The 24,907-nt window shown below is 44.3% G+C and overlaps 3 protein-coding genes across 6 annotated transcripts in view; 1 reads left to right on the top strand and 2 right to left on the bottom strand.

The window, feature by feature from the left end:
• The window catches only part of OGFOD3 (2-oxoglutarate and iron dependent oxygenase domain containing 3), a 40,133-nt gene extending 38,869 nt beyond the window's left edge, over positions 1-1,264 (bottom strand). For 2 of the 3 annotated variants that reach the window (XM_064150889.1, XM_064150890.1), the window contains exons 1-2: positions 745-1,264; positions 161-387 (exon numbers count right to left, since the gene is read on the bottom strand). In XM_064150889.1, coding sequence (XP_064006959.1) covers positions 161-387; positions 745-833 — 316 coding nt within the window. In that variant the 5' untranslated portion in view covers positions 834-1,264. The remainder of the gene's footprint in view (positions 1-160; positions 388-744) is intronic. The other variant, XM_064150888.1, reaches the window with a different exon arrangement.
• HEXD (hexosaminidase D) lies at positions 924-10,801 on the top strand. 2 transcript variants are annotated; one of them, XM_064150884.1, is made up of 12 exons: positions 924-1,239; positions 1,352-1,461; positions 1,539-1,626; positions 1,971-2,135; positions 3,352-3,535; positions 4,745-4,816; positions 5,936-6,131; positions 6,794-6,876; positions 7,625-7,703; positions 7,781-7,882; positions 8,359-8,448; positions 9,258-10,801. In XM_064150884.1, exons 1-12 carry the CDS (start codon positions 1,159-1,161, stop codon positions 9,424-9,426), a joined length of 1,419 nt encoding a protein of 472 aa, XP_064006954.1. In that variant the 5' UTR covers positions 924-1,158; the 3' UTR covers positions 9,427-10,801. The 2 variants fall into 2 exon arrangements, with proteins under 2 accessions (XP_064006954.1, XP_064006955.1); XM_064150885.1 differs by lacking the exon at positions 7,781-7,882.
• Positions 10,372-23,428, bottom strand: LOC135179286 (cytochrome b-245 chaperone 1). The gene is made up of 7 exons (XM_064150891.1): positions 23,228-23,428; positions 19,823-19,953; positions 18,649-18,690; positions 17,328-17,401; positions 16,249-16,345; positions 14,822-14,966; positions 10,372-14,236 (listed from the first exon to the last, which is right to left on the bottom strand). The coding sequence occupies exons 2-7, from the start codon at positions 19,905-19,907 to the stop codon at positions 14,107-14,109; spliced, it is 573 nt and encodes a 190-aa protein (XP_064006961.1). The 5' UTR covers positions 19,908-19,953; positions 23,228-23,428; the 3' UTR covers positions 10,372-14,106.
• Between the last annotated feature and the right edge of the window lie 1,479 nt (positions 23,429-24,907).

The following is a 24,907-nucleotide window of genomic DNA, read 5'->3' as shown; positions in this document are numbered from 1 at the left end:
CTTCTGATCTGGCCCAGGAAAAATGAACGTTCAGGCATTGAAAAAATGCACATAGTACCCTGGAAATTACCAGAAACACTGGAGTTCTGCAGTACGTATCTGAGTCCACAGACAGCGGTCAGCCTGTTACGGTCCTTCATCCCACTTCAGACAACCCTACCTTCAAATCTTTTCTGGCTGTCATAGTCCTCAGAGCAGGGGATCTCGACGAACTTATCTTGCAGGTTCTCACTGTGATGAGCCAGCACCTCCGTGACCCCATCCTCGGCGCCCAGGTAGCTCCAGCTCAGGAGGCCACCGACGGCAAGAGAGGAGAGGAGGAACACCGTGAACACTGCCCTCCGCCACCTCCACCGCGACTCTCGCTGGGTTTTGCTCTTCTTAGCGCTACGGAGGGAGCACAGCGACAGTCCCACGTAAGCGAACGACAGGCTCCCGACCGCTGAGGAACTGCTGTGGCCGTTACCATGCCCGACACCGGGGAGACCTGGTCAAGGCCCGGATCCCCGTCTCGCCCCTTGTTTTAAGCATATGTACTTACACACAATTACTATCCCTCTTTCGCGCCCGGAGATTACATGCTGCCTTCATACAGAAATTCCCACAGCCGCCGGCGACGCTGCCGCAGGCCGCTCCCCTCAGCCACCCGGCCCGAGCACCGCGAGCACCGCCAGCCCCGGGAAAAGCGGGAGGTGCCAGTGACCAGCCACCAACCCCAGTCCCGCAGCCAGCCTAAGCGGATACCTGTTGCGGTGGCGGCCGCCACGCTCCGGCCGCGCCGCGGTGCCGCCGCTCTCAGGGCCGCTCGGTGCCGCCCAGCGTTGCCGAGACATCGCGCACGCCGACACCGAGCGATGCGCTCGGCCAGCCAGGGGAGAGCAGTCACCCGCCGAGCCAAAAAGCGTCAGACAGACGGCCCGAAGACGTTCATTACAGAGTCAAGAGCAGCGGAGCGGCCTCACCGAGGCGGAAACGAAGATAGCCACACGACGCCGAAACAGCGGAACGGCAGCAGAAGGATCCGGCCAAGTGCTCTATAGCGAGGTACCGCTGAGGCGGTGTCAGGCTAAAGCAGTTGATGCGGAGCAGCAGTGCCACGGGCAGCCTGGAGCGAGCAGTCAAGAGCAATCGAGGCCGGAGCGGCGGCATGCAGCGAGCATGGAGGCGGGCGGGCTGCGGCGGCGGCTGGTACACCTGGACCTGAAGGGCGCTCCGCCCCGCGCCTCCTACTTGGCGGAGGTACAGGGCGGGAGCGAAGGATGGATGGGTCTGCTCTGGCCCGGGGGGAGCCGGCGAGAGGGTTTAACAGTCCTGCTCGGATTGGCCTCACCTGCCCGCTGTTCCCCCGCAGGTGCTACCGCTGCTCCGCGCCCTGGGCGCCACTGGGCTGCTGCTGGAGTATGAGGACACTTTCCCCTACGCGGGGCCACTGGAGCCGCTGCGAGCTCCGCATGCCTACAGGTAGCGCCCTGAGCGGGCCCGGGAAGGGGAATCTGCGCTGCCAGCCCGGGCCTTGACTTCTTCATTTTCTCTCTCAGTCTCGGGGAGGTGAGAGCGGTACTGAGCCAGGCTAAGGCCCAGGGACTGGAGGTGGTGCCGCTGGTGCAGACCTTTGGACACATGGAGGTGAGCACCGGACGGGTGGCATCGCACCTTCGATGCCCGGGAGCGCTGGGTTGGGAGAGGGGAGGAGCAGCTCCAGCTGCGTCAGAGTGGCTCTGTTGGGAAGTGTCTATCGTAACTCCCAATGCTAACGATGCCAAACTCCCATCACCTGCGTGCTTTGGACACCAGGGTGACACTGCACTCACAGCCCTCACTATGGTCAGGCACTCTCACAGCACAATGGAGCAGTTGCCCAAACCCAAGCTTTTAGCAGCACAACTCTTATCAGACCCCTGGTGACACAATAGGGCACTTGTGTCCCCTTCCTTTTGCTGTTGTCCTCCAGGCTCTCCTTTCTCTTGCAGTTTGTGCTGAAGCACCAAGAGTTCGCTCACCTCCGGGAGGTGAAGGCGTTTCCCAATGCACTCAACCCACACAAGGAGGAGTCACGGGCGCTGGTCAAAGCCATGATTGACCAGGTCATGGCACTGCACGAAGACTTAGAGTGGTTTCACATTGGATGTGATGAGGTGGGACTTCTCTCGAGCCAGGATTCTTTTCTTTGTAGGAATGATGGTAAGGGCCAAGGTGTCTGCATTTCAGTGGTGCCCAGGCCACGTTTGGGTAGGATTTGGAGGACAGTAAACAGCAGTTCTAAACCAATATAGGAAAGTCATTTTGGCAATGAATTATTCCAGTTGCATGGGATGTAGTCTGATCTGAGTGTAATGTCTAAAGCACTGAGAGCACTTTCTTCAGGCCAATTCAGCATTTGGGTTTAGGTCAGGTGAGTGTTTAAAGTGAGCTACCAGTTGGGGGTATTCATTAAAAGTCAAGTAAGATGTTGCCTCACTGTTCTGACAAACATTCAAGTAAGCCCTTTTGTGGTGGCTGTTTTTAGTCTTGGTACTTTGTCTCCTTGAGGAGGAGAACCTTGAGTTTTCTCAGGATTTCTTAAAACCATCCCTGTGGCTTGCAGGTCCATTAAATTCACTGTCATCACCTTAACTGCACTGACAGTTTAGTACTGCTGTCCCCTACGTTGGTCAGTTTTTGAGACTCACTTGACAGGGTGTTGGGCCATCTCATTTCAACTGCACTATCAACCTAGAAAGGTTGGACCAGATGACTGTTGGCAACCTGGTATTCTGTCTTTCTGTGATTAGTGTTTTGAATCCTGTTGTTTGGGAACAAATGGCAAGGTTAGGTAGGGACCTGCAAACTTATAAAGCAAAATACTTTATGTAGAATAAATATGATTTAGATAAAACCTGCCCTAAAGCAGCAAGGAGTTTAAAAGCACATCCAGCTTGACAGGCCCAAATCCACTCTCTGCATGCTGAGGCTACTCTTTGACACATCCTCAAGTTCTTCTAGATTGCTGTACAAATGATCTCCTTCCCCAAAGCAAGAACCTTATTTTTAAGTAATTCAGGACCTTATGGGCTGCTAGATTTGAACTGAGTAAAACTGGTAAGTGCTTCTTCCAGGGACAGACCTTCCAAAGACAAACAACATGCTTCAATTCTCCTTTAGGTGTTGTAGTGTCTAGGAAAACCCCATTATGTGATGCATTTAGACAGGGCCACAGCCTCCTGCGAACTGATAGAAATGTTTGCAGTGACTTTAACACCAGGAGGTGCTTGGAAATGTGTCCACTCTTTGCAGTGGATTTTGAATATTGGATGATTTCATGGCACTTTCAGTCCCTCTGTTCCCATAAAAGAAGATTATTTGATGTTTCAGGTCTACTACCTTGGAGAAGGAGAGGAGTCAAAACAGTGGCTGCAGCAAGGAGGCCACACTCCAGAGATGCTGTGCTTATCCCACATAAAAGCAGTTGCAAGCTGTGTGGCCTCATCTTACCCCACTGTGACACCCATCATGTGGGATGATATGCTCAGAGGGATGAGTGAGGAAACATTGGCAGGTGTGTGACCAGTGATGGGGTGAGTCCTATTTTGTAGCATACAAAAAAAGATTACACAACCAGTTAAAGCAGGTGAAAATAATGAAAGCAAGAAATCTGAGGATAGATTGGGGTAGAGAGTAGAAACATCAGTCCTTGGCTATGTCACAGGCTTTCTGTACAACTGTAGCTAAGTCTTGACTACTGCACTCTAGTTAATGACAAACAAAGCAGTCATCATGCAGTGGTTGCCATCAATTCTACTTTCTTTACACACAAAACCCCTATTACCTCTTGTGGTCACAATCTAACTCTCTGTGCCTCTCACCACCTTCCAGTGTTGTGTGTTGCTCTGTGCAACCTTTGGTTCCCGTGGTGCAGGCTTGCAGGGAGAAGCCATGACCTTGTGAGCATCACTGACACTGCATGTGATCATTGTGGACATCAAGAGGAACTCTGAATTGTGGGGTTACTGCAGGACCTTGATGTCCTGAGTCTTGTGTGTCCTGAGTCTTACTGCTGCTGTAATTGGAGTAGTCCTGGCAGAGACAGAGCTCCAGCATTTTCAGAGCCAATTTATGTGTCTGCTTTAAACAGATTTAGGCACAACTATGAAGAGCTGTGTAGTTCCTCCAGCAAACTGACCTATTTGTGTCTTTAATAGTGGGAAGTCATCTCAAACAATGCAGATGGGACCCATGCACTTTGCACAAAAGCAGCACAGCATCTGGCTAAGAGCACTGCTGCCACAGGCAATAACAGACTAAATTAAAAATGGGATTTGAACCTGTGATCTTTATTTGCACTTTAAAGGCATCAAAAAACTAAGTTCTGTGCAAACATTTCTCAGGCAATCTAACTTAAAGGGTGAATGTTTCCTTCTCAATTTGTGTGAACTCTTGTGTGTATCATTTGCAGCTCTACCAGTTCAGCCCAGCAGGAATACTGATAGAGTTAAGGGGCTGAGAATGAGGTGGGCTTGGGATGAATGGGATCTTTGATGAGTTGTCACTGCTGATCCATATTAGTTATTTTAAGATGTCTGAAGACTTCATGGCCCCTGGAAGATGAACTCATGTGTTTAAAGTCCTGGCCAAGCTGGAAATGAAGAACTGTAGTACTAAGCCATAGTTACTTCTAGTCGCATACTGCTGCACCTACTTAGTTTTACTAGTCTGTCACTTGTAACTGTTTGCTTTCCATTACTTAGAAGAGCTCTGTTCCTTTCAGAGTCTGGGGTCCCACAGCTTGTGCAGCCAATGATCTGGGACTATGCAGCAGACCTTGATGTGGAGAGCAAAGGTTTGTACTTCTCTGCCGAGCTGTGTAGAAAATAGGTATCTCTGTTCTCTGTTAAACAAAATAGCAAAACCAAAGTAGCATTGTTAAAATGTGCCTCAGACATTAAATATGTCTATATAATTGTTTTTTGTTGCTTTAAAGGCAGAAATATAGCCCTTGTTTGATCACATAGAATCACTGGAAAAGACCTTCAAGATCATCAAGTCCAACTCTGCCAGGGCCACTACTACATCATATCCTTGAGAGTTGCTGTTATTTATTTTCTTTTTCTATTTATGTTTCTCCTGTGAAGGACTTGTATTGTCTGCTGCTTAATTCTGTGGGGCTATGGAATCACTGATGGCAGATTGAGAGGTTGTTTTTCACAAGCTCTACTAGATTAACATTTATTAAAACCAGTGGGAGCAGATAGCAAAAGCTCTGCAAAAGAAGGCTTCAAGGCTTCATATATCTACACAGATCAAAGGAAAAACTTCTAAAGATTCCAGTGAGGAATCTGATGTGCACACAGATATTTCTTTGTTGAAAGAAGAATCAGTTCTCAGATGTTGTGTGTGTTTGTTATGTGTCCACTGTTCTTAGCATTGAATAAATTCAGCAGTTCAAGTGAGTGGACTGTGGTAACTGGGCCCAGGAAAATAGAACAGTCACCAAAACAGGCTGCTCAGAGAGAATGTCAAATCTCCCACCCTTGCTGATGCTAAAAACATGACAGGGTAAGGCTCAGCAGCCTGAACTCCTCTTGATTGGTGCTGGTCTCTTCTCACAGTTAATTGGAGACAGAACAAGGGGGAACGACCTCTAGCTGAGACTGGGTAGGTTTAGATTGCACATTAGGAAAATTTTTTTTACAGAGAGAATGGTCAGGCACTGGAATGAGCTGCTCAGGGAGGTGGTGGAGTCACCAACCCTGGATATGTTTAAGGGTCATTTGGATGTGGTGCTTAGAGATACGGTTTAAGGTAAATCTTGTAGAGTAGGATTATAGGTTGGACTTGGTGATCCTGAGGAGCTTTCCCAACCTGGATGTTTCTGTGATTCTGCAGTTGGAGCTTTAGAATCAAGGCTGGAAGTGGAGAAAAACTTGTTCTGTGAATGTTCTTTTGTGTGTCATTGCAGTACAGCTCATAGAGAAGTATCAGAGATGTGGCTTCTCCAAGGTGTGGTTTGCTAGTGCTTTTAAAGGAGCTACAGGAGTGAATCAGTCTCTAACACTTATAGAACACCACTTAAAAAACCATCTCCAGTGGCTGAAAGTGGCCAGCAGTAGCCCTGCTAAGATCCTTGAAGGTATCGTGCTGACCGGCTGGCAGAGGTAAGGATCAGCCTTTTCAATGGTTCCAAGGATCACATAGAGGCACACCTCCACCCAGACACTCCCTCAGAGGTACCAGGAGGGCGAATATTTAAAAGAGAACTTTGCAACCCTGCAGTACTTCCTCTTGGTTACTGCTGGGCCTCATCTACTGACTAGAGGGTGGATTTCAGAGCTTCAGTCAACTGTTACAGCATTAACCAGCAGAAGCAATTATTTCTAGCAGACTGCATGATCAGCAGATTGGATTTGAAGGTTTGGGTGTGCTTTGTGCCACCTTGAACTGCTTATAGGCACTACAGTTAATACATGGTGTGAATCTAAATGGCTAATGTGAGTTCACTTAGAATTAAGTTGCACGAGATAAGAACTTATTCATGTAAGGAAGGAATAAAAGGTTTTTATGCAACAGATCCAAGGGAATACCAGAGAGCTGAACCCCAGTTTGGCTGGAAAAAGTAATTTGGTTCATATCTTTTCTTACCTGTTAACTGAAAAAGAGAAGCACTTAAGTATTTCAGAGAGAAAAGGTCCCTTCTCTGAGACAAAAAATGATGCTTTTAAAGCTTTTTGAATTTCAGTGATTGATATACCAAAAGTTCCCTCTTGTTTAGTGTGTTCTGACAGTAAAGTGTCTAATTAGCAAATGTTTTCTTACTTAGGTATGATCACTTCTCTGTTTTGTGTGAGCTTCTCCCTGTGGCAATTCCGTCATTGGCTGTATGTCTGCAGGCACTGAAGAATGGTACAGCAACAACTTTATTCTCTCTCAGCTTACGCCTAGCACAAGAGTGAGGTGACCTTGCCCTAAGCTTGCCACATTTTGAGGTGGTTTGACTGCTCATGGTCTGAATTATGGAGAATAAATTATACCGATCGCATGTTGGTGATGTGGAAGCAGAGAGGCCCAAGGATTAAAGTTAGCTATAGTATTCTAATTGTCTCTTGCCTTCTGACCCACAAATGGTCACAAACTTCTTTGTGCTTATACTATAAAAATAATCTAAGAGGCCAAATCTCATTTGAAACAGCAGTGATATACAAACGACACTTCCTTTTGTTTAGATTTAGATCTTGTTTGCAGGTAGAAGCTGTTTTAACCTAAAACTGATCTAACAAGTACACATTCCTGTTTCTGGTTTTTCTACAGGCATTTGCCAATGGAATTATTTCTTGTCTTTCTGCAGTTCTTATTTTGAAAAGAAACCCCCACAACCTACTCATTTTTAACTAAGACACTGAAAGTGTTCAGCTCCCTGAAAGGAAAGCTCTCAGCTAGGTAGTGCTTTACCTAGCACGAAACAGTTGTGTAGAAGATAGTGTACTCCTCCCACAGAGTTTTAACTTGTTTTAGTCCATTTTACCTTTTAAAAAGAAATCTTCATTCAAGGAGATCTAATAAGCCAATGCAGAGAACTCCAGAAAAACATTCTTTCATGGACATTTTTGTTATTTAGACTCTTTTTTTACTTATTTCCACTGTCTTCTGCCAGGTGGCTATTCTGAAAAGATTAAAGAAGATGTGGAAAAACTTCTGGGAATGTCCAACCTGGAAATCAATACTTTCATGAGGTAAAATTCCAGCTGCAGGATTCAGATATTTCTCATTGCATGGTAAGTTCAGAAACTAATGGATCCTTTTTGGACAGCACAAGTGTGGGGACCTTTCCTGGGAGCAATATCCTTACTCTTGTGACACAAGTTAGTTTCTACCTCAAGTCATCAGTGGATGAACTTCTTGAAAGGAACAGGTAATAAGGTTTATATTGATTCTCTGTCTGCCTGCAGGAGTGTTGGAGCTGCTTCATCTCAAAATAGGGCATAATTCCAGCAAAGTGCCTTTAAACATCAAGCTCTGCATTTTGGGCATTATTGCCTATACACTGACACCCCGCACAACTTAGATGCTAGGTTGAAGTGTTTCAGCAGAAGTCCTAAATACTATGTGCTGCTTTATTTCAGGAGTAGCTGTTTGCTGAATTAAATCTTCCTGCTATTTAATTTTAATTGAGGGCTTATAAAAATAGAGCTTGAAGTGAAACTCAGTAACACTCAGCTGCTAGAAACAGTCTTTTACAAGCCAGTTTCAAAGACAACTAGACTTAAATTTACTTACTTCTTGAGCAGTATCTCTTTGTGCCAGCAGTTCAGCTAAAGCCCTGTCACCTCTGTCAGCCTACAACGACATGCTGTTTCAAACACTGCTCATGCTAACATCCCTTTTCAGGTACATTACAGGCTGGTTCAGCCCCTACCACAGGAAAAGGAGGATTGTTCACCCTATAATGATCCATCACTTTCAGCCTGATGCAGTAAGGTAACACCACCTGATTTTGCATTACAGGGGAAATAAAGTGTCATATTCTGGGCACTCAGATGCATATGGGCTTGAGTTGTTGCCTCCTTCTATAGTTACTTCAGAAACATCAGAGAAAAATCAAACAATATGAAGTATTCATAATACGGTTTTGAAGAGGAGAGCAGGTTTATCTTTGCCTTCAGTTGAACAAATTCCTTGAACACAAGTACAGAATTGGTCTCAAATCAGACTCCCCTTTGAGAGGAAGTCACTCCCATACAGACTTGCTGCACCTCACAGCAATTGTTGGCCTCAGTTGGCCAGTTTCCAGGCAAGGCTCACAATAAAACCAGACCCCTTTTCCTTGCTCCCTGTCACTGTACTTGCTGTTCAAAACTTGTTCTAGACATTGTGCCAATTCATGCTAAATGGCCAATTTGTATGTTCTTGGCTGTGGTAAGATAAATATCCAACTGCATCCACTCTTCCTGATTAAAAAAAGGTCAAATTAAATTCTCAGGAGTCTCACAATAGGTTTCAGTTACACTTAAAATGTGTATGGTGGTTTTATGAGCTCACATTTCAGTACTTTAGAAGTCACTGCATAAGAACAGTGCCAAGATTAATGGTACTTAAGTACAAACAGTGTCAAACTTCTGCCACCTGTGCAAAATCAAGTCCTTTGAGCTCTTCTAATAGATGCTGCTTTTCCTGTGAAGTCTTTTTAAGGGGTGTACTCCCTTCTAAAAGGCCTGAAATGCTAGCCCTCCTTTGAGGCAGAGCTCACCTGCAAATGTGATTGATTGTTCCTTCTGCTTTCTGCTTAGTCTTCTCTCCAAGTGGAATGCTGTGGTGCAAGACCTCCAAGCAGCCATGGAGCAAGTTTTCCACCAGTGTACTGTACAGGAGTGGATGGAGGAGAACGTCCACCCCAGCCTACAGAAGCTTCAACAAGTGGTGGATGATTTAGATAAAGCAATAAAAGCACAAAATTAGGGGAATTTAAGTTAGTCTGTCTTACTCTGTGGAAAAACATGGCTAGTGGAAATTGGCAGCTAGCCATGTTTGTCACCTTTAGAGTTGAAGCAAGAACTGTGATTAAACAGCAGTGACCTGAAGGCATAAAGAAATTTATTAGCGTAATAGGCTTCAACTCTTTTTAACTCTCCTGTCTTAACACATTGCTGAGCCTTAAATCACCTGCCCTGTAACTCAGATTTGCTCCTGTTGCATAATAGAATGCAGAAGCAAGTCAGAACTCGGCTGGATTGCAAAGCAAGAGAAAAACTCAGGTTCTTCCCAATTCAGTATTTGTAATAATAGACTTTTTACATAACAGTGACCTGAGAAAGTGCTACAAGTTCTACTCTAGTCAGTAGCAAACTTGTTCTGCTTTGCCATTTCCATAAGAATAACTTAAGATATTTTAAACATGCTTTAGGTCCTCATGCTCTGTACTGTGACTCCTTAGTCTTTCAGCTATGTTCAGACATCCTGCTGTTCCATCATGACAAGACTTTCCACATCTATCCATTGATTTGTTATAGATTTTCTTTTGGACTTTGTGTCTCAGAGATACAAACCCATCAGGATTAAGTCCAGCTTTGATTAACTTAAGGTCCAGCTTTTTGCAGAAGTCAGAGCAAGGAACTGCCGTCCAGCTGCTCATGAGGTTACAGCAGATGCATGGAAGATGTTGTGTACCATCAGAGTACAGAGCAAAGGGGAGCTCCAGAAAAGGAGTTTGTCAGCAACAATGTAGGTTACACTTGGACTTTAGGAGAACTGCAATAACACATTTGGCTTCTTGACTTTTCACCAAAGCATCATCTAAGCTAAGCATAGAAGAACGCTGTAATGTAAAGCATTTACTTCACCCTGTAAAACCTGGGTCCAACTCCAAGTTTATCTAGATTTGAAGCATGACTCAAGTCTACTGAATGAGGGGAAAAGGCTACATTTTATTCTGCTTTAACATTGAACTTCTACTAATATATAGCAATACATTCTGTGGGCCAAACTGGAGCATTAAGATAATCGCCAGAGGGAAAATAAGTCAAAGGTCTGGTAGTTAAGTACATTACTGTGAAGATTTGAGATATTCTTTACCTGGTTGCTTCATTTTCTGCTTTCTTGGCTTTGTATGTACAGGTGTTGAGAATTTCTTGGAACAGTCTAAGGAGTAGAGCTCTGGCTAGAGAAAGCACAAGCAGCACAGCAGAAGACAAACCTCTTAACTTATTAAATGAGAGCTGCAGGCCACACGCAGATTTTTATCTAGTCAGTTGCTCTGTATACCTTAATTACAAAAGGGATACACATAAGTAAACAAGATCTTTATTTTACTTCAATAAATCTTTTGATATTCAAAGTTTTTTTAGAAGTAAGCCTCTGGTTGGTTGGTTTCAAGGAGGGGGAATGCAAATATATTCAGTGCAGTGTTGGCTGCTCTAAGTGCAAGCAGGTCAGTAAGGAGATAGCTATTGAGATTCCTTTATTGTGTTCTTCCCCCATTAACTCCTTCAACAGGTCTGTGCCAAGTGGTAATTCAGTCAGTCATTAATATTTTAATGAAAAACAATAGAAAAGACTACAGTGACACAAAGCAAGTTATCAAAAGTCTTTAAAAACAGCCATTCATAAAACCATGACAACATACAATACCTTGCTGAAATTCTACTTGCAATTTTAAAAGTAGGAAAGCAATTTCAAACCATTTTCCAGCAGTATTTTTGCCTCTCAACCTACTACAGTGTCAGAACCAGGACTCTTATTTACTGTATATGCCAGCTTAGTTTTTGTGTCTATGTAACTTCATCAATGCACTATACACTATCACTCAGCTATACACTATAAATACTCTTTTTTTCCTCAGGGCCTTGCACAATGGATCCTAGTTACTGGAATATTAGATCATAGCTCAAAGAATGCAATTTCCTCCCTCTATACAACACAGAGTCTTGCTCCTGCTCAGTACAGCAGCTAAGGCCATGATCCCATCCAACCACACACATGCAAGTAGCTTCAGATGTGCTACTCAAGCTGAAGTGTCTTGCCAAGTGGCATGCACTTGGATTAAAGGACATAACAGAAAGAGTTTGCTTTAGGGGAAGAGCTTTAGATCTAACTTAAGATGTTTTATGCAGCTTTCAAATAATTTGGAAGTCAAACTACAACTGTCTAGTCTCAAGTTACTAGACAGCCCAAGATGCAAAGCCTTATACCCAATACCTCTGTACCACTCTTCTAGCAGTATCTCATTTCCTAACCTAGTCTTTCACATCATTCCTTCCAGCACAAGCCACTTTACACAGGCACACATAAGGCTACATTCACTGGACTTTTCAATATGCTAGGCCCAAGGGAAGTGAGGAAACCATCCAAACAAAGCCTTCAGCAAAACGGTGAAAATTGGCAGGCAAAGCGGTTCAGAGGGGACTAGCAGAAAGAGGGAAGAACAGAACCTGCCCCGAGTTAGCACTTGCTCTTCTAAACAGCTCCTTCCAGCTGCATCATTGCTGAGGAGCCCACAGATGTTGCCATAACCAAATCCAGATTAATGCAAACTGGCAAGTTAATTTTCCATGCACAGTAACTGCAAAGCATGAAAATCTGGGACAGTTTTTGAAGATGGGAAGCTCTAAACCTAGTTCAAGAGACAGACATCAGCCTGTGCAGCACAGGTGTGTACAGCATCCAACTGGAAAGACAAGACATCCTTTATCTGCACTGTAAGCCCCCAGCTGTTGGTACCAGCCAGCAGTGCCCAATGTACAGCCCACAGACAGAACCCACAGCATTTGGAGCATTCACTTAGTCCCCCTTCACATTAGCTCTGTCTGAGGAACTCCAGTTCCCATTAGAAACCAGTTTGTATGGTGACAGTGCTGCCAAATGCTAAATGGAAATGACACAGGAGATTTTACCAGCTGCTGTATGTGAAAGGATGAAGAGTCAACACTCTCCTAGGCACACAGTACATGCCAGCAGCCATCCCTGCCATCAGCAGGACACTGAAGTGTAGGGGAACACTACAGAACACTTCTGAAGAGATCACAGGACAGTAACTAAAAAAGCAGCTTAACTCCACAGGATGTATTTCAAGCTATGTTCTACCTCACTACAGATCACTGCTCCTCCTACAGATACCATTTTCCTTACAGTGTCTGATACTGCATAGTCCATGAGTGTACACATTCCTGACATCAAGAACATACTCCAAGATGCACAAGAGAGCTCAGCAGAAGCAGGGCACATGATACAGTGCAGGGTTAGAGCAACAAAAATCCTTTCCTAGCTGTCTCTTCAGAGGTAGAGTGCTCTGAAGCAAGAATGCAGGTTCTTCTAAGTCTTGAAGAAAACCACTACCAGAAGACATATGCTGCTGGCCAAATGGTAAAGCAGACCACACAGTTACCTTGTACCCAGTTCAGATGTAGAAGGAGCTGTGTAAGTATTTTCTAATTCAGGTCTCCAGACCATAGAATTCCCAAGTAAGACCTAGTGAACTTTCATACAAGCAGTTCCAGCATGCTGAAGGAACTTTCAGCTCTTAACAACTTCCCTCTACAATTTAACAACTTTTCCCTCTACTGACAAGTTGATAAAGGCATGAAGAAGTTTTACTTCTAGACAGAACATGTTGACTAAGAGGTAGCTTTTGCTTCCAAAAAAACCTTGGCAAACTCCTATTTTACCTATTTGTGAAACCACTGGTGAGAACACAGGACACTACACACTGGGACTAAAACATGGGTGCAGGTCAAACATTGGATATATCCCAGCTATGTTTAAAAAAAAAAGTTATATAGCACTTCAGGATCCTTTCAAGTGAGGAAATACTAAAACAAGTCTAGGCTACCATGTTGTTTGACATCAGTCTTTTCCCTACCTAAAGTACCAGATGTGCTTTCCTTCCTTTTCAAATACAAGGCTACAATAGTAAAAAAAAAAAGTTGAGGTGTTGGAAAAGGTTATTCTGGTTTTGAGTAGCCTATGCCAGAAGTTAAGCAGAACAGGATTAAGCTAGAACATCCTAAAGATGTTGAAATCATCAATGTGCTCACTTCTTGTTCACAATTTATGGCTCCTTGGCAAATCCAAGAGAAGACAGACAAGCTCATCAGCCTCATGTTTCCAATTCCAAGACAGTCACTCAAGCTTTAATTTCCACTGGTACCTAATGGCAAATCAGTAGTAGAGAATGTCACAGTGCCCTGTTCTACATCACCTAATTGCATATATTAAGCTGCTCAAAACCAGTTTAGCAGTATATTCAGTCATTTACAACATTTCAAGACAAACCTCAAAGCATTATGAGTTACCAGGTCAGCTCTTCTGCATTTCCTATACTCTACCTGCAACAGATGATTGCAGGAAGTGGAAGTTAACATCTGTGTCTCCATTAACAGGAAAGCAATATCTGTCCAAGTGCAGGAACTAAGGCAAAGGAGCATATAAAATGGAATTTGCTTTGGACTCTGCAATGGCAATACTGAGAGCAGGGATCTTGAAGCAGTGTAGCACTAAAAAACGTGCCCCAAGACAGATTCCTCCCATTGTAAATGCCCATGTAGAGAAATGCCCTGGTCAGGAGAGCAAGATTTCTTTTCCTGAAGAACCATCAGCAGATTTCCAGACATTTGAAAGCCTCTGCTTTCTTCAGCTCCTGGTGACTTAGTATTTATCCTGTGGTTCATCTGCATCACTAGCCTCTGTTTCGCTGCTCTGAGAGAAATCTTGTGGGCTCTCTACTCTGTCCAGCTCCAGAAAATTCATGATGAGTTTGGCAACTGCTTCCACATCACTGTGGGGGAGAAAAAACAATGTAAGAGTTACTGGTACTGTAGTGTTGACATGGCAAGAACAGGCACACTAATTCTTCAGTGTAACTGCCCAAAGAGCCAGTCAACATATGGTTTAAAGTATGGATGACAGCATCCAGCTTCTGGAGGCAGACGTTTGGCTTGACATGCCTTCACATCAGATCAATCCTTTTCCCTTTGCCAGTCCCTGCTGCAAGATTCCTTGTTGTTAATTCCTTATTGTTATCAACACTTGAAATAAATTCTCTGTTAATTGATAAACTGAACATTTGCAAACTAGAATTAATCCCCTCTGCCACTGCACAGCTGAGTTAGGGAGGGAAACTAGAGCAGCTATGTAAGGGGATCCTGAATATCTAAAAGTGATCAGTCTCCTGACAGGACATCATGTCACTGAAATGTCTGACTTACAGCAATTAAAAGGCTTCAACAAGTTATACTGAGTAACAAGAGGTCATATTAGTAAGAATGGAGCTAAAATGAGTCTCAATAATTGGCAATTACTGACTTGTAATTGTTATTTCCCACCTTAAAAATTTTCATTAAAAAATAAAGCCACACTACACCTTCTGCAGCCCAGCACTGCACTCTGAGTCAGTGGGTGTGAAAAGCCAGTGGCAAATCGCAGCACCACCAGGTAACCCTTCCCAAAGTAGCGCACAGTCTCCTCTTCCACGTTCACATCTAGGACCTCGTTCAACGGAGCCACTACTGTAAAGAGATGTGGGGAAAAAAAGTAGTCAGTGAGCAATCCCAGTTACCTCTCAGCACTGCTATTAGTGAATGGCATGACTGTGCTCTGCTCCCATACAACACAACCAGGGCTGCCCTGCAATTGCTGAGCTGCTCAGGCAAAACAAGGAGGCTACAGCACAGAGTAACTGGTGTAGGCACTAATGAACAAGGCACACTGCCTCCCAGCAGCTGGGTACCATCAATTTATTACTCTGTTTTCCACTTCACTGACAGTTTTATTTTGCTGTACAGAGTTGGTGAACAGGTGTTCCAAGATCAAATACTGAAATCTTTAACTGTTGAAAGCAGCTGCTAATCTCTGACATTCCCACGTTAACAGAACTTGACTCAGGACGAGATGTGCTCAGCTCCACAACACATACCCTAAAGAGAAGTTCAGAAACACTGAACACTCTTCTCTCTACATAGCTTATTTTCCATGTCCTAAATGAAATGTACAAAAATGCAATTCAGATTAAGGACATTCCCATTTTTGGTGACTTTACTAAGCATACTGAGAGGTGCTTTAATTTAGACTAGCAAACAGAACTACAAAAAAATGCCACTGAAGAGGATTAGTTTACATTGGAACTGTATAAAAACCCAATTCAGATTTTTGTAACTTTTCTAAGCATATTGAGAGTTGCTTTGATTTAGACTAGCAAATGGAATTACAAAATTTGCCACTGAAGAAGATTAGTTGGCACTGAAACTCCTGTCTCACAGTGACTCTACCAAGACACAGCATACTTCAACTTGTTACTCCAACAGCAATGAGATACTGCATGAAGCTGAGCTTACTGAATATGCAGTTTAGTTTTTTAAATGCCTGTGATGTATCTGCAGGATACAGCATGTCTACTTGCATATGATTTGCCTGCTACCAAAACCAGATCAGAGTACAGGAATCTCAGTTCCTGGATCCAAAACTTCATCTTTTCCACCAGTGTCACCTGAAAAGCAGGTCAACCACGCAAAATGACACCTGCATATTGACATCCCAAAGGAACAGCTGAGACTATTCTAGAAAGCAATGTGCAAGCCTAGTTACCTCAGATTAAAGTAACAAATAAGATGCATTCAGCACCCTAATCTGAAAAAAACATTTAGATCTTGAGAGGCAGACTATTACCTCTGCTGCATGGGAACACGACAGACTAATTTAAGCACAGAACTTCAGAGCAGCTTTTTCTATGGGCACACATGAATTTCTCCTGTCTGCTCACCACATTTGCTACTACAGGTACTGCTTTCTCACCTTGTTCATAGCCTCCTTTTGAGAAGGTCAGGATTTTTTTGTAAAGACTGAATGTCTTCAGGCAGATTGTTCCCTTCTTCTTATCAAACACAGCTTCCTGTAAAAATGAAAAAAAAACCAAGATTTTCCTTCAAAACACTATCAGCAGTTGTGCTTCAAAGTAAAATAAAAGTAATAATACAGGAAAATAATCTTGGTAACACAAAAGAAAAAAACATAGGTATGCTAGAGACAGTCCTCTGTTCCTAGACTGGGAAAATGACAACCTTGCTCTTAGCTGTAACAGACTTTACCATATCTCCTGTGTTACTTCTACACAGAAGCACTAAGTTAAAACTAATTTCATTGCCTCTCTTTTCACATTCCTTTAAGTGATAAAATCTTTGCCTGGAATTAAATGTGAGCACTAACACAGAGCTACATTGGCCTACAGTATGAGCACAGTCAACACAAGCTCTAGTTACATTTTTTGCTAACTGACTTAGTACTCCATCAAAATCCCAATGTTGTGCTCTATGAGACATAAAATACCAGTGACAGTGGATGAAAAGGGAATGTATCACATGTAGGTTGCCTGTTCAAACAAGAACTTAAGTCAGTAAGGTGACAAGTTTATGTAACAAATTACTGCTCTTAGTCCATCTCCTAACAAATCAACATTCACAGGATTATAAGCCAGGTTCACAAACACCACTTTTCCCAGTAGAAAACAGCTGAGTAGTGTGGAAGGTTAAAGCAACCCTATTTAATGGTCACTCCATTATTAGCTGGAACTCCAAGTATGAAATTATATTGTAGTAGTTGAATGTACAATTCTTTCTCCCTTTTTTATTTAAGAAGAAGAAAAGGACACAAAACAGTTTGGGGCATGTCTACCTTAAAAAAATTTCCTACATTTAGCCTCACATCTTCATGCTTGTGGAAGGAAATAATTATTGTCCTAATTCTACCTCTAGTATAGCAACCTCAAAGGCTAATTTGCCTCTTTGGATCAAGCCAGTGCATGGGGCTGCTGGAATCATCATCTGCTGATTGTTTCTAAATTTGCACAACTTAATTTCCCAAGTCCAGCATCTTACCTCCCACTGCTCCAGATTCTGCGCTGCCACAAAGAAGCACCCAGCCATATAGAAGAGCTTCCATGCCAAGCCATCTGAACAATGCAAGAGTACAAATTTAAGGGTTTGGGGTTTTTTTCCCTTCTTTGGTATTCAGTCAGTTTTAAAAGCATCATGCCCCCTTTAAAGGCAAAAAAGGGGAAAAAAGGTTTCTCTGGGGCAAAATTTTTGCCGTTAGTTACGATGCCAACTATTTTACAACTCTCCCAGGATACAAATACAGAAACTCTCCACATATTTTTTTTCAGAGCCTCCATCTACACTGGCCTCCAAACCATGCAGAATTATAAGCAGTTGTAGTATTGCCAAGGTAACAGCACTACACACGTTTCTTTAACACACGTTAAAAGCAAAGGCATGTTAAAAGGCATTCACAGAACTCCCAACCAGCAAATATTTGTGCTGCAGAGGATGAGGGCAAGGGACAATGGAAATTCACTGAAGCAAACATATTTCTTCATAAAAGGAAGTAGTCAGCCCTCCTGACAAACAAACATTTGCATTTTATGTCCTGAAAAAGTTTACATGTAGCAGCCTAAGCAATTTGCTTACTCAGGCTTTTCCTGAAGGCAGAGAACTGTGCTCAGTGTTGCTTTCAGAAAGCTTTGCTGCAATGTTTTCAGCAAAGGCAGCTGGTGCCTCTAGCACCTCTCACTGGACTTTGCTCTTGAAATAAAAAAACACTGATTATATTGGTAGCATATTCAGTTTAAATTTGATGTTAACAGGGTGCAGCAAGAGAACTGCAGACCAGCCTGCAGGATCAATTTGATAGATGCAAGGATAGATAGATGGCACTGGTGCAGCCTGCTCTGTTGCAGGGCAGGCAGGAAGCAGTAGTAGCTCTCTGCTCTCTAGAGGTGTTTATAAGTAATCTGTGCTAGAGGTGATTTAACAGTTTCCAGAGAAAGACAATGGCAAGGTAATCATTTCATTATGCTGGCAAACAACTATGTCTTCCCAGGAGAGCTGTGAGGACAAGCTAGCTAATCACATTTATAAGAAACACTGAAAGTACAAAACGCCACAGAATACTAAAGATCATTATTAAAACCACTCTTGCAGATGGAAAGGAAGGCTGAGTATGAAATAGAGCATTAGAGTAAGACATGCACAAGCAAGAATTAGGACTGGATTTTAATATGCACACCACACAGCATGACAGGTACCTATACTGCTGTTGTAAGGTCAGAGAGAAGCTGCAGAGAGGAGTCATCATCATGAGAAACAGATCAACAGCAAATAAACAATTCAAAAGGAAAAAAAAAAGATAGGCCATTACCTGCACTGTAATAAGCAGCAGCCAAACCTATGGAGGCTATTCCTAGGATAAGAAGGGAGAGCATTAGAATAAATAAGCAGCAAAACCCATCTAAAGTTCCCCAGTGAAAAACATTCATATTCACACCTTCATGACTCTTCGAGAAAGGGACAAATGTGATTGCAACATTAATGTCCAACAGTCAGTTATTTCTTTCTTTGAACTCACTACAAAAACCTCCCACTCCATAAAGATGGTAAAAGCACAGGAGCTGAGACCAGAAGTAAAAGGATGGTGACAGAATCAAGAGCAGAACTTCAGAGGGACTCTCAATCTAACCATTACACCACACTTCCTCCCCAGCGCAGGAAAACAGAGCGTGCTACCACAGACACCGCAACGGTTATTTTCCCCTCCAAGTGTTCTGTAGAGCCAAAAGCACTTCTCTGATGGCGTCAGAAGCTGCCAGTGCCTTTCTCCCACCAAGGAGGAAGCAGCAGAGGAGTGCCTCATGCCCCAGTGCGCCTCTGCATCTGCAAAGATCTTGTCTCAATGCGAGTCTGACAAGACGACACCACTGAAATCAATGACAAGGTTTAAGGGTCACTGCAATAGGTTCAGCTCAGGTGGAAAGTAGGAGATGCCATATTTCCCCCACCAGTTCTCTCAGCATGGCCCTGAGAAGTACCACTGCAATTTTCCTGCATATCCAGTGTTCAAATACAGACACCTTTCAGAACACCCAGAATGGCTTCCTATTGCATACACAGTGCCACTGTCAGGCCGACCATCACAGGTGAGATCTCACCCACTGCAGATTTTTCCCTTTCTGCAAACCCAAATGTTTCCCAATAGAAGTACAGATCCCCTTCAGACGCTTCACATTCACATTACTATATGCCATAGAATTCATTTATCTTCCTGGTCTTTCAGGACCCCCTTAAAACTCTTTCCATGAGCCTCTGAACTTCTGCAGATGACAACATGAAAAATCATTGGCCTCACTGTGACACTACCCCACTGAGGAGGAGATTTCAGATTCATTTGCTGACTGTGCTAAGGGAGAAGTACAAAGCACGAAAGAAAAACGCCTGGAAGGCAGCCACTTTTTTAGAAGTCCTTTCAGGAATTTATTCTGTGACCTCCCCCTCTGAAAAGAAGCTCTGAAATCAACCGAGGAATGTTATGGTCTTACCAACAAAGAGAGACCAAGATCGGATGCCAGGTGACCTCTTCAGATGAAGATAGGAACTTGTGCGGTTTTCAACCAACATGTACATCTTCAGAAGAAACTGCCAACAGCCCAATCTCACTCATGAAACCTCTCTGGATAAAAATAAACAGGACAAGAATTTAAAATCATTGTTGACTGCAAAAGTCTTCTGCCCTAATGGTTTTCAGGACTTAAAGTGTTCATCCAGATTAAAAAATTACAATCCTGTACTCAGCATTGGTCAGGCCACACCTTGAGTGCTGTGTCCAGTTCTGGGCTCCTCAATTCAAGAGAGATGTTGAGGTGCTGGAATGTGTCCAGAGAAGGGGAACAAAGCTGGTGAGGGGCCTGGAGCACAGCCCTGTGAGGAAAGGCTGAGGGAGCTGGGGGTGTGCAGCCTGGAAAAGAGGAGGCTCAGGGGTGACCTCATTGCTGTCTACAACTACCTGAAGGGAGGCTGTAGCCAGGTGGGGTTGGTCTCTTCTCCCAGGCAACCAGCAACAGAACAAGGGGACACAGCCTCAAGCTGTGCTGGAGGAGGTCTAGGCTGGATGTCAGGAGGAAGTTGTTCACAAAGAGAGTGATTGCCCATTGGAATGGGCTGCCCAGGGAGGTGGTGGAGTCACCATCCCTGGAGGTGTTCAAGAAAAGACTGGATGAGGCACTTAGTGCCATGGTCTAGTTGACTGGATAGGGCTGGGTGATAGGTTGGACTGGATGATCTCAGAGGTCTCTTCCAACCTAGCTGATTCTGTTCTATTCTAAAAACTGTCCAGCATAAAAACATTATTTTATCTCTTTCAAGAGCAGCAATATGCAGATAAAAACTGTTGTGTGGAGACTTGCTTGACAATAGGAACCTGAACTCTGAGAAGCTTCTCATTTGGGTCGTAGAAGTCTCTTCCTTTACATCACAACCAGATTCCAGAAAAAAAAACACAGAACACAAAAACCTGGAACAACATTGTGGCTAATTCTTACAGCACTTCAAACAAATAAAACAGCAAGAGGAATGGAAAGTTCTTTGGCAGCATTTCTCCTGCTAATTGCAAAGGCCATCAGAATGGACTAGCCTGGCAACATCTGCCATTGCAGATGTCAGATCTCTGGTCCCTGATGAGAGAGCAGCAAAGGGTTACAGCTTCAGCCTAGCAGTGCCAGTGTCACATAATGCCATATACAGCATTCTCTGCTTTCAAGCCAACTCAGGAATAAAACCAGGAGTGTCCAACAAGTATGTTTGTTTCTCTTCAACGAGACCATGCCTTCAGCCTAGACAGAAAGCAACAGCAGAGATGAAAAAAACCAAACAAGTGCTAATCAAAACCAGTAAGAGCTGGCAATCCCATGCAGCATTTTCATCGAGTTTTTACTATTTATAGCACAAAAATGAGTTCTGGCATGATTGTGATCTCCAGTGCAAAAACCAATCTCACTCTAATACTATCAGCACAAGGGTAAGGGCTGATTCACACAAGATGAAGAAGGCACATGAGGATCCAGCTGATCTTTTGGGGATTGTCACTAGAGAAGAGACAGGCTGATGACTTTCTCTTCAGGAAATTTGTGGAGATGCTTGTTTTTATTATGAAGGACACAGTTCAAGAAATGAAAGCATGTGCAAAGCATCACATCAGTCTTAGCAGGTTATCTGTTAGCCCTAATCACAGATTTCTTCTGTTTTGGTCTCTTTTTTTTTTTTGTTACAAGCTTCAAACCACTTAAGGCAGTGAGTTTTAAGCAGACTTCCTCAAAATGGATTTCTAGTAAGGATATCTGATTTTCTTATTGGAGCAATAAAGCTCAATATCCTGAAGCATTCTGGAGACTGCAAGCACATTACACAGCTCATTAACTATTGAAGACAATGAACGCCAACCCCTTCCACTGACTTGGTACTTTAATCATTAAATAGCAGCTCTCTTGCCACAGAACCAGTTGGTAGGAAGCTGGCATTAGGCTGTTAGTTGCCCATGAGAATAGGCTTCCAGAAGAATGCCAACGTTAAACAGGCTTCTGAATAACCATGACAAACACTTAAGAGAGCAGGCCCACGCACAGCCAGGTTCTTAGAGAAGATAAGTATGTGATTTTTAGTTCTCCAGTCATCTTGCTCTTCTTAGATAATAGATGACACTCCCTCAAGAATTCTGCACAGACTGGTTAGTTTAGATACAGAGCTCCAGGGCTGCTGTTGTTGGTTTGTGTTGCTTGGTTTGTGTCTTTTTCTCCATTTAATAAAGCCAACTCAGGCAAGTGTTTTCAGTTACACAAAAAGCACCTATTACTTTGATTTTAATCTCTCAGCTATGCATCTGATAGAATCCGAAACTGGAAGAGAGAAAACCATTCATGTGTAAGACACTCCATCTCCTCCGGATGTCAAGCATCAAATCCTCACTTTCAAAGGACCCTGCTGAGTTGCTCTCAACATCCTTGCAAACATCCCTGTTCACACAAAGCTTTCTGCCTGCAACCTAAAACAATACCAACAAGCACGATCTCTGCAGAAATCTGGCCATGTTTCACAAACACACACCCCACTCAGAGTATCATTCACACACAAACCAGCTAAACACATCAACGTGAACTTCAGTATCTCCCTCCCATATTCGCCCAGTAAAATCTAACCAGGCACATTCCAGCATCGGCTCAACGTTGGACACCCAAGACAATGGCATCATCTCTCACAGAAGAGATGCAAGAATGGTGGCCCAAGGAATAAAAAAAAAACCAAAACAACAAAAAAAACCAAACAAAGCTTCTTAAAGTTATACTTAATAAAACATAAATGTGCCTTGAAGTGAACACAAAAGTTTTAATATAACACTTCTGCGGTAACAGAGATAGGTGTTTTAAGGCTGCTGATTTTGCTTGAATAAGATGATGTTCAGCACCAAAAAATCCCATTCATGTTCCTCTGCCAAGCTCTCGACTGAGGGTGAACCAGCAAGAGCTCCGCTACAAACATGCACTCAGTCAGGGCCATGCGTCGCGATGAATTTCTTCAACCTCTCAACCCTGCACCTGCCTCCCGCAGTGAGACCCAAGCACTAACAGCCCTTGCCCTCACCGAGGAGGATTGGTCGGGAAAGGACTTGCAACGTGTTCCCAGACAAAACAAACCTACGGTTCCCTTCTCCCCCACACATGGGTAACACCAGACCTGCAGCTGGGGCTCACCGCCGCATCCCGCCCAGACGGACGGGCCAGCCGCCCCCAGCCTGCGCCGCCCCTGCCCGCGACCCGCTCCCAGAGCGCATTTATGAGCGCTGGGAGTCCACGCAGCCCGTGGGGCTCCACTTCTTCCCCCAGCACACTCTGACAGTGAGCTGCACCCCCTCACAGCCCGTCCCAGGCGCAGCCCAGCGGCCCCCTTCCCGGTACCTGTCCGTAGCAGCACACCCGCCCGGACGCGCTTTGAATGAGACGCCGAGAGAGCTCCGCTTCCTGCAGCCCCGCCACCGCCCCGACCCATAGCGTGCAGGCAGAGCGGCCCCTGGGACCTGCCGGCGCCACGCCCGCCGTAAGAAGGCTGGGAAGCGCCAGCGGCCATTTTGGGTGAGGGCACGAAGTGGGTAAATGAACTTGCCCTACGCGCGCCGGGCGCCTGGGGGCTTCCCGTGAGAGAGTAGAAGGAAGAGCCTCACCCAAGATGGCGGCTGCTGCCGCCTGCGTTCAAGATGGTGGCGAGGCCCGGGAGTGCTGTTCGTGGAAGACTGTAAATGTTTCCTTAGGTTGTGTGCCTTTAGCTGCATAAAAAGAGAGAATGAAATCTGTTGCGTTGGCAGGGAGAGAGGGAAAACACTCAGTGTGTGGAAGGGCTTTATTGACCATACCCATTGGCTGAGGGAGCTGGGGTTGTTTAGCCCGGAGAAGAGGAGGCTCAGAGGTGACCTCATTGCTGTCTACAACTACCTGAAGGGACATTGTAGCCAGGTGGGGTTGGCCTCTTCTCCTAGGCAACCAGCAACAGAACAAGGGGACACAGTCTCAAGTTGTGCTAGGGGAAGTATTGGCTGGATGTCAGGAGGAAGTTCTTCACAGGGAGAGTGATTGGCATTGGAATGGGCTGCCCAGGGAGGTGGTGGAGTCATTGTCCCTGGAGGTGTTCAAGAAAATCCTGGATGAGGCACTTGGTGCCATGGTCTAGTTGACTGGCTAGGGCTGGGAGATAGGTTGGACTGGATGATCTCAGAGGTCTCTTCCAACCTGTCTGGTTCTATGATTCATACTTAGTGGGAGCTTGCTAGAACTCCTCTGGTCAAGGTGGATGTGGCCTGTTGACTAACAAAGCCTGGTAGGGTTGGCTGCTGCTCCAGGCTGAGGGGTGAGGGAGGGCAGTGGGAGCCCTGTAACAGGGTTTTTCTCCAGGCTGGCACCCATGCATGCCAATGGCTGCCATGGAGGCCAATGCACCTCTGGGCTCTCAGTGGTGGCCATTTGCATAGCTTGCACTTGGGACAGCAGCTGTCAGCAAGCACCCACACTGTGCAGTAGCCAGTACTTGATATTGTGTGATCCAGTGCCTGCAGTAGGGTGAGGTTTATGATTTCCTAGTGCCACAAAGTTGTCTCAAAACATGCTCAGAAAAGACTGGCTACTGGGACCCTGGTTGTCAGCAGCAGCAGCAGCTAAAAGCCATTGCTTCTCTGTAGGGACATGTTTCTAATGGTATATCCCCTGTGAGTAACTACACACATGGAAGTAGAGAGCTGATTTTGAAGTTTCCCATTCTTCCAAACATGACTGGTGATACTTGTCATGGAATCTGCTGCTGGTGGCTTTGGAGTCTTACCAGTTGTGAATTATATCGCTGTGGCAAATTGGTTTTATCACAAGTTTTGTATTTTTTGAAGCTTTAGCTTTCAGTATTGAAATGGTTATGATAATGGACTGCAGTGTGTTCTGGATTGCTGTTAAAATTGTGATCACAGGCATGAAAAATATTTATGTCACTGTTTTAAAAAAAAAGAGGAACTGCAAAGGAGGAAGAACAGTTTATCATCTTACAGACTTAACACTGAAGTCATGACTTGCTGTGAATTCTGTGTCATCTGTTCTTTG

This window comes from Pogoniulus pusillus, chromosome 11, assembly GCF_015220805.1.
Source record: "Pogoniulus pusillus isolate bPogPus1 chromosome 11, bPogPus1.pri, whole genome shotgun sequence".
In the NCBI taxonomy this organism is placed as follows: Eukaryota; Metazoa; Chordata; class Aves; order Piciformes; family Lybiidae; genus Pogoniulus; species Pogoniulus pusillus.
The sequence above is the reverse complement of the archived record's forward strand: the minus strand, read 5'-3'. Positions and strand labels throughout refer to the sequence as shown.

Excerpts from the sequence above, each read along its gene's own strand:
- LOC135179286 (XM_064150891.1), bottom strand. The coding sequence starts at position 19,907 with ATGTACATGTTGGTTGAAAACCGCACAAGTTCCTATCTTCATCTGAAG. Across the intron at positions 16,346-17,327 it reads AGAATCTGGAGCAGTGGGAG|GAAGCTGTGTTTGATAAGAA; the intron begins GTAAGATGCTGG and ends TCATTTTTACAG. Across the intron at positions 14,967-16,248 it reads AAAAGGAGGCTATGAACAAG|TAGTGGCTCCGTTGAACGAG; the intron begins GTGAGAAAGCAG and ends ATCTCTTTACAG.
- HEXD (XM_064150884.1), top strand. The coding sequence starts at position 1,159 with ATGGAGGCGGGCGGGCTGCGGCGGCGGCTGGTACACCTGGACCTGAAG. Across the intron at positions 7,704-7,780 it reads GAAATCAATACTTTCATGAG|CACAAGTGTGGGGACCTTTC; the intron begins GTAAAATTCCAG and ends CTTTTTGGACAG. Across the intron at positions 7,883-8,358 it reads GAACTTCTTGAAAGGAACAG|GTACATTACAGGCTGGTTCA; the intron begins GTAATAAGGTTT and ends ATCCCTTTTCAG.